A 17,714-nucleotide genomic window follows, 5' to 3' on the forward strand; every position below is an offset into this window, starting at 1 on the left:
CCACAGGAACAGGGATTCATGAGTATTAATTATTGTTATATATCTAATGTGGTATCAGAGTTTATTTTAAGGCAATCTCTCTATCTCCCCATTTTCTTTCCTAAACCCTCAAATGAAAGAGGAAGGATACTCCATATGTTCACTGTCCACAGACAAACCAATACAGAAAAACTCAAGTCACAAAGGAGAAGAAAGCCCCAAAAAATCTCAAGAACAATGTACTAAAATTGCAAATACCATAAAACACTATAAAATTCAATCACCTTAATTTGAAACAATCCTACAAAATAACCAACTTGCTCAAACACGTTTTTGCCAAAGGTTTTTTAAAAATTCATCATTCACAGAATGATAAATACACAGAGAGAGAGAGGATCACATACCTTGTCAAACCTTATTGATTAGAATTAAATAACGTGACAGACAATAAAAAGATAGAAAATGAAAACTTAATTGATTATATTAGATTACATAAATATCCAATACTGAGTAATATATTCATTGATTGTTCATATTTAAAGCAGCATTACAACTGCTGCTTACTTTTTAGTGTAGGTTTTAAGCTAACTGGATGATGTAATCCTGGTCACATGTCAGTTTCTAGAGCTGTAATCCACCTATACTCCACACATTCAGTCCTGTTCCATGTTTTCTTTATCTATCTTACTTAACAATACCAATTTAAGTATTATTAACGGTACTTACATATTATCGCAACCACATCGGGAGCAACTCACTCTTGATATATTGACATGACCTTCACATGACAACCCAGTTCTGAAAATCACGACAATGCCTTTCGCTTAATTCTAGATAGCTGGCTGACACTGATTTTTGGTAGTTTCTTAAAAGACGGTACTATCCTGCTCTTAACATTTAACTTTTCATGAGACAGGATGTAAACTCCAGGTTTATCAAACAACTCTGTACATAACATTAACAGATAGGGACCAAGGATGAGGGAGGAGCAGCAAAATCTGTAGAGGAGCTTTAACTTTTTAGGAACCTATTACAAAACGATTACTTTTGCATAACATTTCTGTTTGGAAGCACAGAGGTTTCTTGATTATTTGTAAACTTTACAGATAGGCTGTAGATTTCATAAAAGTAGCTTTGACTATCTTTATGACAGTCCCACCAAGCTCGGATGATCTGAAATAGTCATCAAGTACTGCATTTATAGTCTTCTCCTTTTAGTTAAAAACAAATCACTGGGTAAATGTATAACAGATAAAGTATTTGAATTAAAGTGGCCCAAGCATGTTACAAACATCTCACAGATGTACATGCAGTGCTGAAAAACCACAATGAACAGGTTGCAAATAGCATAACTACCCAAATTGCTAGTAATAAAGACAGAGAAACTGAAGTGATTTCTTATAGGGGAGTACTGTTGTTTCAGGTCGATATTTAATATCTGTCACTATTTTTCAGAACCCCCCCCCCCATTCTGTCATGCTTTGTTCAGGTTTTTTGGGCTTAGAGATTAAGGGGTATTCAGCTATACATTATTTTACTGAATGTCAGTAAGGCCCGACAGACCAGCTACACTGCTTTCCTTTCCCACACTACCATTTGTTGATGATGTCTCCAAGTATCAGAAAACATAACAACTGTACTTATACATAAGGAATTACTTCCAATTTCGGTATTTTATGGATTATTACATGGAACTACCTTGTTGTTGTTAAAATAAGGTCTACATTTAGTTGATCTCATATGCCATGCATCAGATATAGTTTTATCAATTTCATCAGGTTGGTATCCTCTAGCTATAAACTCAAATTTTAAATTATTTAATGCTAGTAATGCTAGTAATGCATCCTCATCATCATCGTGTAATCTTAATGTCCTATAAACTTGCCCTTTTAATACATTTCTCGGGATGTGCCTGGGATGCATACTAGTTTTGTTAGGTAAGTGTTCTTTCTGGTTGGTAGTTCCATGTAATAATCCATCTGACATAAACTCTAGGCCTCATAATGAATTTAGAGTAGTGTTACAGTTTGCGAGTGACGTCAACCAATATGTTGATGTAATTAAGAAACATTGGCACCTATTACAAGAGGTACCACAGTTGCAGGTTATTACCTGTAAAGATCCACTATTCAGTTTTAAGAACAATATGTCACTCAAGAAGCAGTTATGTAACAAGGATGTGCCTAAGAAAGCCTTCTTCACATCAGGTCACTTTTCCTTGCAGGTCATGCAGTGCCTTCCCCTATATTTACAGTATAAATACCTATGTCCACCCCACCAAGCATTTTCAGTTACAGCTTAATACTTATGCTGATTGCAAGAGCACTGATGTTGTCTATTATTGTTTTTGTCAGAAATGTCCGGTGTTTTATGTAGGTAAAACGAATAGATTTCTTAAAGACAGAATTCTAGAACATCTTCGTGATGTCAAAAATAAGAAACCCACTAATGCACTCGCCCAGCATATTATTAATACAGATAATTCACATTCTTTTAAGTTTTTTGTGCTACAGCGCATACACAAAAACATTAGAGGAGGGGATATAGAAACTTTTACTGAAAGCTGTGAATAGAGATGGATCATTAAATTGAATGCAGATAAATATCCAGGCCTTAATGGCTCTACTTCCTTGGTTCCTTTCTTGAAAGCAAGACGCCTCAAACATGTTTAATTTTAGGCACCTCATACACCCATTACACTTTATTTATTCATATTTTAGAGACATAGACTACTTTTAGTTATACATACATATTGTAGATAGATTTTATGACTAGATCTAGATTTTTATCCTTTTACTTTTCATAGCTACAGTATTTATGGAGTTTATATCTATGCACATTACTTAGGTCTTTTACCAACAGTTTTGTATATAGTTTTTGTATGCAGTTTTTATATGCAGTTTTTATATGCATTTACATGCAGTATTTTATATGTGTCTTTTATATGCAGTTTTCTCTATATGTAACCTTTTCTACATTTATACATTTATAAGTTTTATATAGCTTTAATGCCTTAATTGACCTATGACATCAGTGATTGAGTCAATGGTTCCATCTGTATATACGCAATGGAGTGTTTTATTTTCTTGTCTGATGAAGCAATTAGTTTTGCAAAAGTGCTCACCACTGTTCTTATTTATTTGTTGTGTAATAAAGACGCTATTGTGTGGTACCTCGGTGAATTTTTGGTTATATATAGTTCTGGTTTTGTGCACCTGGGTTTTACCTGAAGCCGTTTCTCTTTTTATACATATTTATTTTCTTTTATTTGGCACAAGGACACACGCGTCGATGGAGGATATACCTGCTGAGATACCCCTTGATGGTCATCACCAACATTTTCTGAGGATCCTGGAAGTACCAATTAATCCACTTTTAAATGTGGACTCACAGGATTTTCAACAGGATGTAAATGGCACTCAAAATCTACTGGAAAATTTTTCACATTACAAGAACTTAGAGAATCTTATGTATAAATACAAGAGACTGCAATGGCAGCGCTTGCACCTGCAAGCCTCCCTGGAATCCAAAATCATCCCCCAAGGCCTGAGAGTGCTAAATATGCCTACCTATGGAAATACCTATCCGGTCCTTTTACGTAAATGGCAGGAACTGAACCTACAATTCAGTGCTAAGTGCATGGAATTACTGCTTGAATTTTTTTCACCCTTAGAACTTGAGATTAAGACTGAAATAATTGCTTTGGAATCAAGAATTAATGAAAATTTATCCAATGATTTGACTTTTCTTAAAATGAATGAACTACAAGAAAACATTCTAATATATGAGAAAAAATTACAAGCAACAAAATTATCCAAACTGAACAGGGATAAACGGGACTTTGCAGCCAATAATGTATTTTCGTGGCCAAAGGAACAGGTAAATAGACAAACTGCAGTTTGTAATGTGGCTAGAAATATGCACACTGTTTCTTTAACTGAACATTCTACTAGTTCAAATGAACACGCCCAACAGGAAACTGCTAAAAACAGCATTTCTATTTTTTCAGCTACAGAAGTTGCTGATACAATAAGAGTTCACAACGCTGGCATCTTTATGCCTATCTCTCCTACTCTGACTAATAAACCAAATGGTTCTAAGGTTATTTCAACTGAAACCGGGGCTATTCCTAAGAAAAGTTGTTCTACAGCACCCTCGACTACATTGTTAGTCCCATTAAATCCTTCTATAACAGCCAGTGCTGAGAGACAAGCAGGAAAAAATACTGACAGCGTTTTTTTAGACTCTTTGAAGAAAGGAGACTTCTCTCTGGAAGCAGCTTTGTCCTACAAGACTTTTACAAAGAACCAGCAATACAGAGGACAGCCAGCCAGGCTGAATCAGCAAGAGGGAGCAGGCCAAACACCCAAAAGGAGAAGAACTTAGATACAGGTTTGGTCATAAACATTTCTTCTTTTGAACTTAATACTGACCAAATTAATTTATTAAACAAAGGTTTGTCCTTTATACCAGCAAAAAAAGCCAATGTAACAGAAATGATTAAAGACTTAAAGCTACTAGGCAGAAATTTATCATTGAAATCTATGTTTCCTAATGAGTCAGGAACAAGGACTAATGTATACAGGCAGCCTAGTAGTTTTATCCTGAATACCCCACCAGGTGTTCAAAAGTTTTTAGATATCTGTGAACTATCTTTCAGGGACATAGGTGAGCATGATTCTAGTGACTATTACTTTAGTAATCTTTCTCCTAACGAACAAAGAGCCTTACAAGAGTTAAAGAATTTGCAGTCATTAGTTATTAAACAGGCTGATAATGGAGGAGGCATTGTTTTATTAGATAAACAATTGTATCTACAACAAATGTATAAACTTTTACTTAACAATGAAACTTATAAATCAGTCTCTAAAATTATGGTCAATGCTATTATTGATAAAGTGTCATTTCTTATGTTTGATCTTCTTATTACTGGATTGATAGACGAACCATTATTTAAGTATTTTAATGTTCTCAAACCCACTATACCTAGAATTTATGGTTTACCTAAGGTACATAAAGACCTGGCCTCACCACCAATGCGTCCCATAGTGTCAGGGGCTGGGTGGTGCACCGAGCCCTTATCCATCTTTGTTGAAGGTACAATACACGGATTATTAGAGAATTGTCATACCATTCTAAGAGATACTAAAATGTTCCTTGAAAGGTTACATAACAGGATGGACACTATTACCAATGACACTGATTTTGTATTGGTTACAATGGGCATTGAGGAATTATTTACCAGTATCAGTAAGATACAACTCATATGCAGTCTCTTAGAAATTATATTAGAGAATAATGTTGTTATGTTTGAAGAGAAGTTTTTCCTGCAATAGGTTGGCATGGCTATGGGCACTCCTTGTGCAAATAGCTACGCCAACCTTGCGCTAGTCTGCTGGGAAGAAACATATATACTTTCCGGTTTGAATCCTTTTTTACATCAAGTGTTATGGTATGTACGTTTTGTGGATGATGTTTTTATTTTATGGAACGGCAATGGTTTAGATGTTGCATCCTTTGTTGATTATCTGCATGCCACCACTGACTTTTTAAAATTCACATACCGGCTATCTGCAGCTGAGATTGATTTTCTTGATGTTCATCTAGCTAAAGCTGAAATTAACTGCTTCAAGAGTAGCATCTTCCACAAACCAACCAGAAAGAACACATACCTACACAAAACTAGTATGCATCCCAGGCACATCCCAAGAAATGTATTAAAAGGCCAGGTTTATAGGACATTAAGATTACATGATGATAATGAGGATGCATTACTAGCATTAAATAATTTAAAATTTGAGTTTATAGCTAGAGGATACCAACCTGATGAAATTGATAAAACTATATCTGATGCATGGCATATGAGATCAACTTAATGTAGACCTTATTTTAACAACAACGAGGTAGTTCCATGTAATAATCCATCTAACATAAACTCTAGGCCACATAATGAATTTAGAGTAGTTTTACAGTTTGCGTGTGACGTCAACCAATTTGTTGACGTAATTAAGAAACATTGGCACCTATTACAAGAGGTACCACAGTTGCAGGTTATTACCTGTAAAGATCCACTATTCAGTTTCAAGAACAATATGTCACTCAAGAAGCAGTTATGTAACAAGGATGTGCCTAAGAAAGCCATCCCTTCTTCACATCAGGGCACTTTTCCTTGCAGGTCATGCAGTGCCTGCCCCTATATTTACAGTATAAATACCTATGTCCACCCCACCAAGCATTTTCAGTTACAGCTTAATACATATGCTGATTGCAAGAGCACTGATGTTGTCTGTTATTGTTTTTGTCAGAAATGTCCGGTGTTTTATGTAGATAAAATAAATAGATTTCTTAAAGACAGAATTCTAGAACATCTTCGTGATGTCAAAAATAAGAAACCCACTAATGCATTCGCCCAGCATATTATTAATACAGATAATTCACATTCTTTTAAGTTTTTTGTGCTACAGCACATACACAAAAACATTAGAGGAGGGGCTATAGAAAATTTTACTGAAAGCTGTGAACAGAGATGGACCATTAAATTGAATGCAGATAAATATCCAGGCCTTAATGGCTCTACTTCCTTGGTTCCTTTCTTGAAAGCAAGAAACCTCAAACATGTTTAATTTTAGGCACCTCATACACCCATTACACTTTATTTATTAATATTTTAGAGACATAGACTACTTTTAGTTATACATACATATTGTAGATAGATTTTATGACTAGATCTAGATTTTTATCCTTTTATTTTTTCATAGCTACAGCATTTATGGAGTTTATATCTATGCACATTACTTAGGTCTTTTACCAACAGTTTTGTATATAGTTTTTCTATGCAGTTTTTATATGCAGTTTTTATATGCATGTACATGCAGTATTTTGTATGTGTCTTTTATATGCAGTTTTCTCTATATGTAGCCTTTTCTACATTTATACATTTATAAGTTTTATATAGCTTTAATGCCTTAATTGACCTATGACATCAGTGATTGAGTCAATGGTTCCATCTGTATATAAGCAATGGAGTGTTTTATTTTCTTGTCTGATGAAGCAATTAGTTTTGCGAAAGCGCTCACCACTGTCCTTATTTTTTGTGTAATAAAGACGCTATTGTGTGGTACCTCAGTGTATTTTTGGTTATATATAGTTCTGGTTTTGTGCTCCTGGGTTTTACCTGAAGCCGTTTCTCTTTTTATACAGAATCCGTGATATATTTGGAATGTGGTTGCAATAATACGTAAGTACCGTATTAACCTAAAAGACATGTTTAGAACTTGACTCAGATATGTGTTTAGATAATGCTCAGGTGTTTATTTTGCATTTTATGTTAAAAGATGCACCCAGATATTCTCCTTCAGTTTTCTATTTCTCTTGCCCACATTAAATGCAGGGTACACTTGACAAAGTGCTACATATCCTACATTAGTAGAATCACAGACTACATAGATGTTACAGTTATATAATTTTTCCAATAACTGGACGTGTAAAATTATTAGGGCATAAAATACATTTTTCCAGCATTTGCACTTTCCACATGCAAAATGTATTTTCTTCTGACTAAATCTGTTGTTGATTGTAGTGTTCTCCTCCTAATAACATAATAATTTGTTTAATTAACGTCCTCCTTTATACTCAAAACGAGGACATTCTTCAATAATTTCTGCTGGCAAATTCAATAATTGTAGAATATGGCAGTGTATGTTGTGTGTATATATATATATATATATATATATATAATATGTTGTTGTAAATCTTAACTGAAAATTCTTAGAATGATAAGACTCTCTATCAATTAAGGAAAAAAGGGCTTAGCCTCAGAGGTATGTGCACCTATGAACAGCAGGTATTTATTCTCTAGCTGAGTGTAGTCGTATCCACTCTCAGAAAATTCATGTACCAAACGATCAAATTGTTCAGATACTTGTTCATCATTGGTAATTAATGTAGAATAGCATATCATCAGTCCCTTGACAATATTTTTAAAAAAGTGGAGATGAATATTAGTCCAATGTAGAAGCATATTTATACTTGTCTCTTTCCTAAATACACTCGTGCATAATTTGCCATCTCACAAATTTCCTATCCTGATATCCAGAAAGCTAATTTTACTAACAGAGTAGGTTATTTTGAATTTTAATATAAATGTGCAGTGCTGCTTAATTATTCTACAATTTTGCACAAATCATCTCTATTAGAAGCCCACAATGGAAAAATATATGCAACAAATATTTTAGTAAAAAAAAACTACTATGAAGAATGTTGTCCTTGTTTAAAACATTGTTATCTGCAAGTGAAGGCTTATGTGAGATAGCAGGTTATTTTGTACCACTATTCTGCATTAAACTGACTGAATTTCATGCTGTTTGGATCCTTAATACCTCAGACTTCAGATTTGTTTTGGTTTCTTCTCCTTGGTGACTTGACCTCTTTGTAGAAAAGAATGCAAGGCCTTTGCATTGAGCAGCATTTCCCTCGGAAAAAGAATGATGCCTGAATTCAAGGATAAAATATTCATCTTCAAAAATTGGATAGAAAATTGGTGTCAGTTAGGGGACTTCAGTATGTCTATTTGCATAGGATGAAATAGTCTACAGAAAAAGACCCCTACCCACTTGGCCAGGGATATCCAGCAACCTTCTCTTTGTCTTGCCTACATGAAATGCAGTGCACACTTAGCAAAGTGCAAGTATGCATAGACACTCCCCTGCAGGAGCAAATTGATCTTAATGCATGACATGCATTGTGTGTGGGAGTAGATGGAGCGTTATCTCTACAATGGAATCATGTGTCTGTAATTCAATACTGGCTAAAACATTTCCTTCCTCCATAGTGCCTTTCTGATGCACAGAAGTCATATGACAGACGTCACAATATAGCAAACTGGAATTTGGATAATATCTCAGTAGTACTGTGGAATGCCAGGAGAATAAACAACAAAATCTCCAAACTTTAGACCTTCCTGACTCTTCAAGACATCGTTTCTTCAGTTATAGAAACATGTTTCCATTGTTTAGGTAATGCTCCTGCTACTCCAGGACACAATGCCATTCATACAGCAACATCCTAGATGCAGCAGGTGAACCGGAGATCCTTTGAACTGCCTGAAAATGTGTATAGGTTCATAGGTTCATAGGTAGGTACTAGGCTATCTGCCTGAAGGCATTTATAAGCCTAGCCATAATGTATTGGCTTTCGCCTCCCCCTTAGATTAGTTCCCTGTGCCTCTGTCCAGCACAGCCATTGAAGTGATCCTCAGGGTAAACTTTCTGTTTTCCATCCCCTCATCAAGGTTTCTCCTAAAGAGTGTTAGCGAGGAGCTCTGCCTAATGTAGCTTAGAATCTGTTTCCAGAGCATGGGAAGTCTCTGGGACAGGAGTCTATCCTTCCAGCATGTCCTGTTTATTGTTGTGGTGAGGTTTAGATCCCTAGAGCGTGTGGCTCGAGGAGATATTGTTTTCTTTAGGTGGACCATGTCCATAGGTTCATAGGTTCATAGGTTGGTACTGGGCTATCTTCCCGAAGGCATATATTAGCCCAGCCACATTGTGCGGTATTCACTGCCCCTTTAGTAGTTCCCTAGACCCTTGTACTAGCAGTTAGTACCCTTGGCCCCTATCTAGTAGTGCTGTTGGTGTGATCCCCGGTGTGAACTTTCTGTTACCCATCCACTCATCAAGGTTCCTCTTGAAGAGTGATAGTGATGGGCTCTGTCTTATGTAGATCGGGACCCTGTTTCATAGTAAGGGAAGTCTCTGTGAAGGGAATCTATCCCTCCAGCATGTTCTATTCATTGTTGTGTTGAGGTTTATATCCCTAGAGCATGTAGCTTGAATAGATTTGGTTTTGCTAAGATGGAGCATGTTCAACAATTCTGGGCTGGACATGGCTCTGTACGTTAGACAGAGATCGCCTCTGAGAAAGCGGTATGCAACAGAGAACAGTCTTAGCTTTTTCAATCATGCTGCACAGGGCAACTGTTTGAGGCCAGTAATCCTCTTGGTTAGGTACCTCTGAGGTCACTCCAGCTGCTGGAGATGTCTAGCCAGGTACATTCCAATTGGTGCATTGTACTCAATAATGGGTCTGATGAGGAAATAGTAGAGGGGCACCATTACATCCTTAGATCTTGATGTGAACCCTTTTGTGATCAGATGGGTCACATAGAAGGATTTTATAACCACTTTGGCAACATGGTTATCAAAGGAAAGCTGACTATCTACTTGGGTCCCTAGATCCCTTATTTCTTCTTCAGATTTCAGGGGATTACCTCCTATGTTGTAGTTTGCGGGTACTCTGTTTTTTTCCAAAGGGGATTACTATGAATTTTTTTTTGCATTTAGCTTGAGACCATGGCTTTGACACCATGCATCAGTCTCATTTAGGCCCTTCTGGAGGATCTCCATGTCGGCCGGAGACTCTATTATAGCACCCAGTTTGCAGTCGTCCGCAAACTTAGTCAGCCACAGCCCTTCTGTGCTTGCCTGTACTTCTGAGAAGTATATGCCAAACAGGAGGGGCCCCAGGACAGAGCCCTGACACACACCACTCATTACTGGTCTGGATTTGGACATAGATCCTGCTACTCTTACTTTATGGGATCTGTCTGAGAGCCAGTTTGCGATCCATCTTGTGACGTAAGGGTTTATGCCCAGGCTGGTGAGCTTATCAATAATACCTGAATGAGAAATGGTGTCAAATGCTTTAGCAAGGTCAAGGTAAGCTGTGTGTACCTCCTTTCCCTTATCTATAGCCTGAGTAACTGTCTCAAAGAAATCCACCAGGTTCAGGAGGCATGATCTGCCCTTGATGAAGCCGAACTGTATGGGGTCCAGCGACTGGAGGTTCCCAATTTCTCTATTTATGAGTTCCATAATGATTCACTCCATAGCCTTACAGATCAGGTTGGTCAGGTTTATTGGTCGGTAGTTCCCATGGTCAGTTGTGGCCCCACCCTTGTGTAGCGGGACCACCGTTGGCGTACGCCATTCTATGGGCACATATCCTGTAGACAGGCTGAGACTGAACAGGGTATTAAGATGTGGGGTTAATTCCTTTTGGAGCATGCGTATGACACAGCCTGGGACACCATCTGGTCCTATGGAGACAGTGTTTTTAGCTTTAGATAGAGCCTTGTTAAACAACGTATCAGTAATAATTGGACTTACACAATCCCCTGGAATGGTAATAGGCCCTGTAGGTGGTGGGGGGGGGGGTTGCACTGAACCTGTCAGCCAAGATGTTGGCAATGTCAGAAGGGTCAGTGTATTTTGTTCCATTTATTCTGGGTTGGACATGGCCTTGTATGTCAGGCAGAAATCACCTCTGAATAGGTGGTATGCAACCCAGTACAGCCGGAGTTTCTTCAGTGGAGCTGCATAGGGCATCTGTTTTAGGCCAGTGATCCTCTGGGTGAGGTATGGTATAGGGCAGCATGAGTGCACATGTGTGTGTGTGTGTGTGTGTGTGTGTGTGTGTGTGACATGTAACTGACATCCTATTCAGGATTATGTTTTACTGTATCATCTCTATGCTAATATGGTCTCAGTTTAAGTGATCATGAGTGGATATAGAAATAAATAATGCAAGCAGCTGATTACATTTGTTGCAGTTGTACAAAATTGCAGAATTATAAAGCTTTGTCCTTGAGGAAGTGGTCTTCCTTTACACCTACAATAATGTCCTTACCTACGCATCCAGAAGGGGCCACATCGGTGAAATTATCCTTTCCAGACTTTGACTGGAATCCTTGCTGACATTTGCATGTGTAATTTCCCTCTGTGTTGATACATACTGAAAAATTACCACAGATTCCTGTTGTATTGCACTCATCAACATCTGCATTTTGAAGAAAAAAAATCACTGTCTATAAAGCATGAAAATTCAAAATGAAAATGTTTCTCACCAAGACATCTTAAGTTATGTCAATACTTTACACAGAAAGAAAAATAATACTTTACCAAACTCTTCAATTAACAAAAAGTGCTTGCATGTACACCAAAGAAATTGAACATGTTTTTTTTAATCATGCCTGGTGACCATTAAACACCTTCCTCTCTATCTTTTTCCAAAAATGCACATGGTTATTGCACTACACATCCTCTCATTGCAGGTCTCATATTCTCCACTGAAAGATAGGCTAATGGTAGATCACTTGAGCTGGCATGGCCATGTTGATTGAATATTTTCTCCTGATTTACATGTTCATAAGTGAATACTTGGCTAACTGCTCTGAAGAATCATTTTAAGCCTAGGTCAGAATCAAACCCTACACTTTGTGTCTGTGAGGTAAAGACCTTAACCTCATTATGCCAAACCTATCCCTGCAGCAGCCTAGCATGCCTCAATAATGACTGAATGTTTTTTGTACATCTCACATATGGCTAATCTGCAATGCACAGCTTGGAGAGCATACATGTCTCTCTGCATGTCTGGTACATGCTGCCTACTGAGATACATAAACCCTTTCAAGCCATTCATGCAGGAGGTAATACTGCATGCACACTCACACACAGACACATACACCAAAGGAGGGATGAGCCAATATCAGTCATTTATTCAAACTCGTAAAACAAAATGAAGGCTCTCAGGTTGCCACACAAAACAAGGTTTATTAATGGATAGAAGTAATCTCTCATGTAACCAAAAAATAATAAAGCGAACTGGAAACTCAGTAAAAAATACTCTGAAGATGCCCATATGACTAGAGGGTGAAAGCGCTTAGTACTTATACATGTATATTTATTTTTTACTGAGTTTCCAGTTTGCTTTATTTTTTGGTGTATTGTGATATACATTAATAAACCTTGTTTCGTGTGGCAACCTGAGAGCCTTTGTTTTGATTTATTCAAACTCCCCTGGCAGCTCTTCCACTTTACTAACTGCTACTTGAAATCTAGGTATTTAGGTCATACTTTGAGCTTTATCCCTCCATCATACAGAGGTATGAGAAAAAGTAGATGTGTTTATATTTATATATATATATATATATATATATATATAGAGAGAGAGAGAGAGAGAGAGATACAACTTAATAGCAAAGGGGAGGTGTTGCTTTTCAAGCATTGCAGCAGTTATACACAAGGCATACCACACTACATATCAAAAAACAGAGATGCTTGCACACTTTGAAGTTCATATAAAATATGGACAAATATGAAAAACAAAATAACTCATACAGTTATAAACTTATTATGTACACATTGCTTGTCCAAATGCTGTATGGCCAAAAGCAAAAATGGCAAATCAATAGGTGAATTACAAAATTAAACAACAATTATAGGGAAAAATAGGCTGAAATAATAAGCAATTAACTTGGTGCTTTTTCACAAGCTGTATTTGAATAACCAAATGTTTATGTTGGGGAATTGCTTTGCACCCTCATGTGATGGATGGAGAATGTGTCCTCCGGATTCTGACAATTATATTTTCCAACCCCTAGGTCAAACAAATGTGAAAAAGGTTCACAAATTTAGAGTTGCACAAAAAGAATATTTTGCACCCTTCCCTGAGGCTATGTGACTTTAAACATAAAATGTTTAAGGAACTGCTCATGAAATGTTGCTATGACCTCTTCAAGAACAGTATCTGAGTTACAAGTTGTTATGATGAGTCAGCCCTACCTTATTTTCCACAGGAACAGGGTTTCATGAGAACTAATTCTTGTTATATAACTAATGTGGTATCAGAGTTTATTTTAAGACAAACTATCCATCTTTCCCATTTTCTTTTGTGAACCCAAAAATGAGGGAGAAAGGATACTGCATACCTTGAATGTTCACAGACAAGTCAGTCCAGATAAAGCTTAAGTCACCAAAGAGAAGAAAGACAAAAATAAATTTCAAGACCAATGTATTAAGTCTCAAAACATAGTAAAGCATGGTTAAATTCAATCAGCTAAATTTCAAAAAGTGATACAAAATAACCAACTATCTCAAACAAGGTTTTGCCAACTTCTGCAGATTTTTTATAACTCATTGTTCAAAGGGAGTTAAATAGACACAGAGAAAATCATATACTGCTCAAGTGTCACACCTTATTAGTAAGAGTTCAATAAGCTGATATATAATAAAACATAGAAAATGAAAACATACACCATGAATTAATAAACTCCCTGTAGAGCCTACATGGAATGTACCCATGTACACGCCCATGGTTCTCCCTCAGCAGAGCACCATGCATATTAATAATGGTGTACTGCTGAGGGAGAGGATAAGAACAAGGATATTGAATCCTTGTAGACAGAGGTGTAGAGCTTTACTAGAAAGCTGCACCTAGACTCGGCCACAGCTTGCTGTGAGTGAAAGGTTAGTTTGCTTCACAGAACCCCCCCTCTCTAGGAACTGGCACCCTTATCCAAAACTATACCGAATTACTATATGAATATTCATATAGATGCATTGAATCAGGAATACCTGACAGTACTAAATATCCTCCACAAGGAAGAGTAAACCTGTCTGCTGGACGGGTCTATATTAGAAGCACGAAAAGGCCTTCTGAGAGAATACGGAAACAGCGATACATATTCATCGAATCGCATATAAGCAATTCAATGAATATGTCATAGGGCAAGGAGATAGTTGGCCAAGTTCATGGAGTTGCCCTTTCCTTCCCTATAGTGTGATCTCGGAGTTGGTATACTTAGTTAGGGGGGGTGTGGGTGGCAGAGCCCACCACATTGGGGGTTGTAGGGGGTGAAGTTCCCCACCTGTTTATGGTGTTAAATTTTTTTTTTTTTAGTGAATGGCTGTGTAAGTGTTTTCCCTAGGTAAAAATTTGATTGTATGGCTGTTTGCTATTTTTAGGTTTCGTGTATTATGTGTTAACTTTTATGTAGTCGCACATATGCACTTTCGGTGTTATAATATAGACCTCTGTTGGACATCTGCAATAAATAAACTCTATAACAAAAGAAAAAAAATTGTTGTCCAGGACCAAGAAGGAGTACATGCCCATTTAGAAGTAATCTCTCCTTAGCCTAAACAAACAAATAAGAGCACTAGTAAAATCCTCCAAAGCAAATTTTGAGTCCAAGTTGGCCTAATCTACTACAGACAATCATAAGGCCTTCTTCACATATGTCCGTATCCTCAATGGAAGCACCCAGATCTGGTCAGAACTGTTGGTCAAGGACACCACATACACAAATGCTGTAGATATAGCAAACTTGCTGGCTGACAGGTTCAGTGAAAATTTCACCTTTCTGTCCCCTCATCAGTAAATCAGGACATTCCCAGTACCTTCCCCCTCCCCCTTATATCTAGGGATCAGGTCATCACTGCTCTCTCAAAGGCAAAAAATACAGCCTCCATGGGACCTGATAACATCCCAGGCTGCATCCTACATGAACTCAGGCAGGAACTTGCAGTACCTATTCAACTAAAGCCTGAGTACCAGCTTTGTCCCAGCTGAGGGAAGGACAGCCACTGTCATCTCTTTACACAATGGTGGAGTGTCCACCGATCCAGGAAATTATAGACCCATCAGCCTAACTAGCCTAATCTGCAAGGCCATGAAATGTATTATCATGGACCTCATTAACAAGGAGATTGGCAACTTCAAAACACTCAATCCTACACAGTTTGGTTTCATGAAGGGGAGGTCATGTCTGTTAAATTTGGGCAACTTTTTTGAGACAGTCACAAAAGCCATGGATGAGGGGAAGAAAGTGCACACCACCTACCTTGACCTGGCCAAAGCCTTCAACACTATTCCACACTCGGGCATAATAGATAAACTGTCAACTAGGCATCAAACTGTATGTTACCAGATGGATAGCCAACTGGCTCACTGATAGAACCCACCTATTCAAAATAGGGGAAGCCACCTCAAAAAGTAGACTTGTATCAAGTGGCATACCCAAGGGTTCAGTCTTGGGGCCTCTTTTATTTGGGATATGCTTTTCTGAGGTGCTGGCCAAAACCAGTTGGCTATGGCTGACCAAGTTTGCAGATGAATGCAAGCTGTGAGCTATCATCAATTCCTCTAGTGACTTGGACATCCTCCAATGGGATCTCACCCAAACAAATGACTGGTGCCAGAAACATGTCCTCAAGCTGAATACAAAAAAAAGCTTCATCATCCCCTTTAGGGAGACTGATGTCACAACAAATTACCACATTAATAACAATGTCCTAAGCACACTGTCAGTTGTGAGGGATTTGAGCACCATATTGATTAGGAAACTGACTTTTGACCAGCTGTTGAAATCATTGTACAGAAAAGTTTCTACATGTCCTACCTCATAAGTAAGGGTATCTCATCCAGGGGGAAGGAGGTCATAAAATCCCTGTATTCATCCCTTATAATATCCATTATTGAGTACAATGCCCCATTTGGCATTTACCTCATAAAGCACATGCAGCAGCTGGAGAGACCAGAGGTTCCTCACCAGGAGAATCCAGGGCCTCAAAAATCTACCATACACAGATAGGCTAAAAGCCCTATCCCCCTACTCTGTTTCATACTGACTCCTTAGAGATAACCTCTTTCTGGTATATGAGGCAATCTTGGACCCTGAACAAAATGCAAATTAACCACTAATGAACAAAAAATGGCACACACAGAGCTGGAGAGCAGCTGATGCAGAAAAACAAGGATGATATCACCAGTAGATTCAAAGTACAAACAATTTATTCCACCCAAAGTATATGCACAAGCTTTCGTCCCTGCTCAGTCAGGAACTTCTTCAAAGTAATTCAGTTAGTAAAACACACTTCATTTAAATACTACATAGGCAGTCAGTAAAACACACTTCATTTAAATACTAAATAGGCATACAATCAATCCTAAAAACCACGCCCCCTTTTTTTTTACTACACTGCTAGTAAAATATATCTTAAACAATAAATAAACTTTATCTCATCTCTAAAATATAATACATTCCCTAAAATATTCACTAAAACAACTGTTTAAATTTTATTTTTAAAATATAATACACTTAAAACATTTCACAGCAATTTTCATCTTTCCAGAGCTTTTAGTTTTAAAAAACATGCAAGTGAGAAACTGTCAACCTGCCTTGATGGAATTGTTGCATATCCGCAAGTCAAGCTCTACTCGAGTAACTAGCACAAGCGGCCTCAACCTGGTCTGTGACATCAATAGGACTTGTTGGTGGGAAAGATTTGTGTCCCACAGGCTCCCCATCTATGGAATAGACTCTCTCTCCATGTCAAGCAGAGTACCTCTTTACCTCTTTTTAAGTGCAACTTACATAACTGGATGGGAAATAGAAAATGCATCCCTGGGATTGCACCTGTGTCCCTGCTGGACTGAGGCATCGGGTGCTGATTTGTCTATGCATGGGCTAAACTCTTGTCTAGGTTTATAAGGACCTCAGGGCCAGTGGCCTAGTAACTTCCTATGATCCTATAGTTTTTATTTCTTGCATTTTGTATTACGTTATTACCTTTTTTGTTTTGTATACAGTGATTTGTTTTCTTTACATTGAGTTTTACTTGTATTCTGCTTTTAACTGCATATTAAAACTTGAAGAGACCACAGCTCTGTCTCTTGTGAGTCAGACATAAATTAGAACAGGTCAATTAAGGAGTCACACATAAGTTAAAACAGGTCAGTTAAGGTTAATCATCTGTGAACTGAACTGGTGCAGCTATGAACTAAACCTTCTTTTTAAGGGGTAAAATTAAACATTTCAGAGCTTTACTGGAAAGGCTCATACAGAGTCTGCCACAGCTTGCTGTGAGGGAAAGGTTAGTTTGCTTTTTATTTCTTGT

At 37.6% G+C, this 17,714-nt stretch overlaps 1 protein-coding gene across 1 annotated transcript in view; it reads right to left on the minus strand.

The window, feature by feature from the left end:
- Window positions 1-11,605: 11,605 nt before the first annotated feature.
- The window catches only part of LOC122810772 (adhesion G protein-coupled receptor E1-like), a 268,188-nt gene continuing 262,079 nt past the window's right edge, over window positions 11,606-17,714 (minus strand). The window contains exon 4 of the mRNA XM_044082333.1: window positions 11,606-11,814. Within this exon, the coding sequence (XP_043938268.1) occupies window positions 11,606-11,814 (209 nt within the window). The remainder of the gene's footprint in view (window positions 11,815-17,714) is intronic.

This window comes from Protopterus annectens, chromosome 9.part0 (genome assembly GCF_019279795.1).
Source record: "Protopterus annectens isolate FY-2018-M chromosome 9.part0, PAN1.0, whole genome shotgun sequence".
NCBI classification, from domain to species: Eukaryota; Metazoa; Chordata; order Ceratodontiformes; family Protopteridae; genus Protopterus; species Protopterus annectens.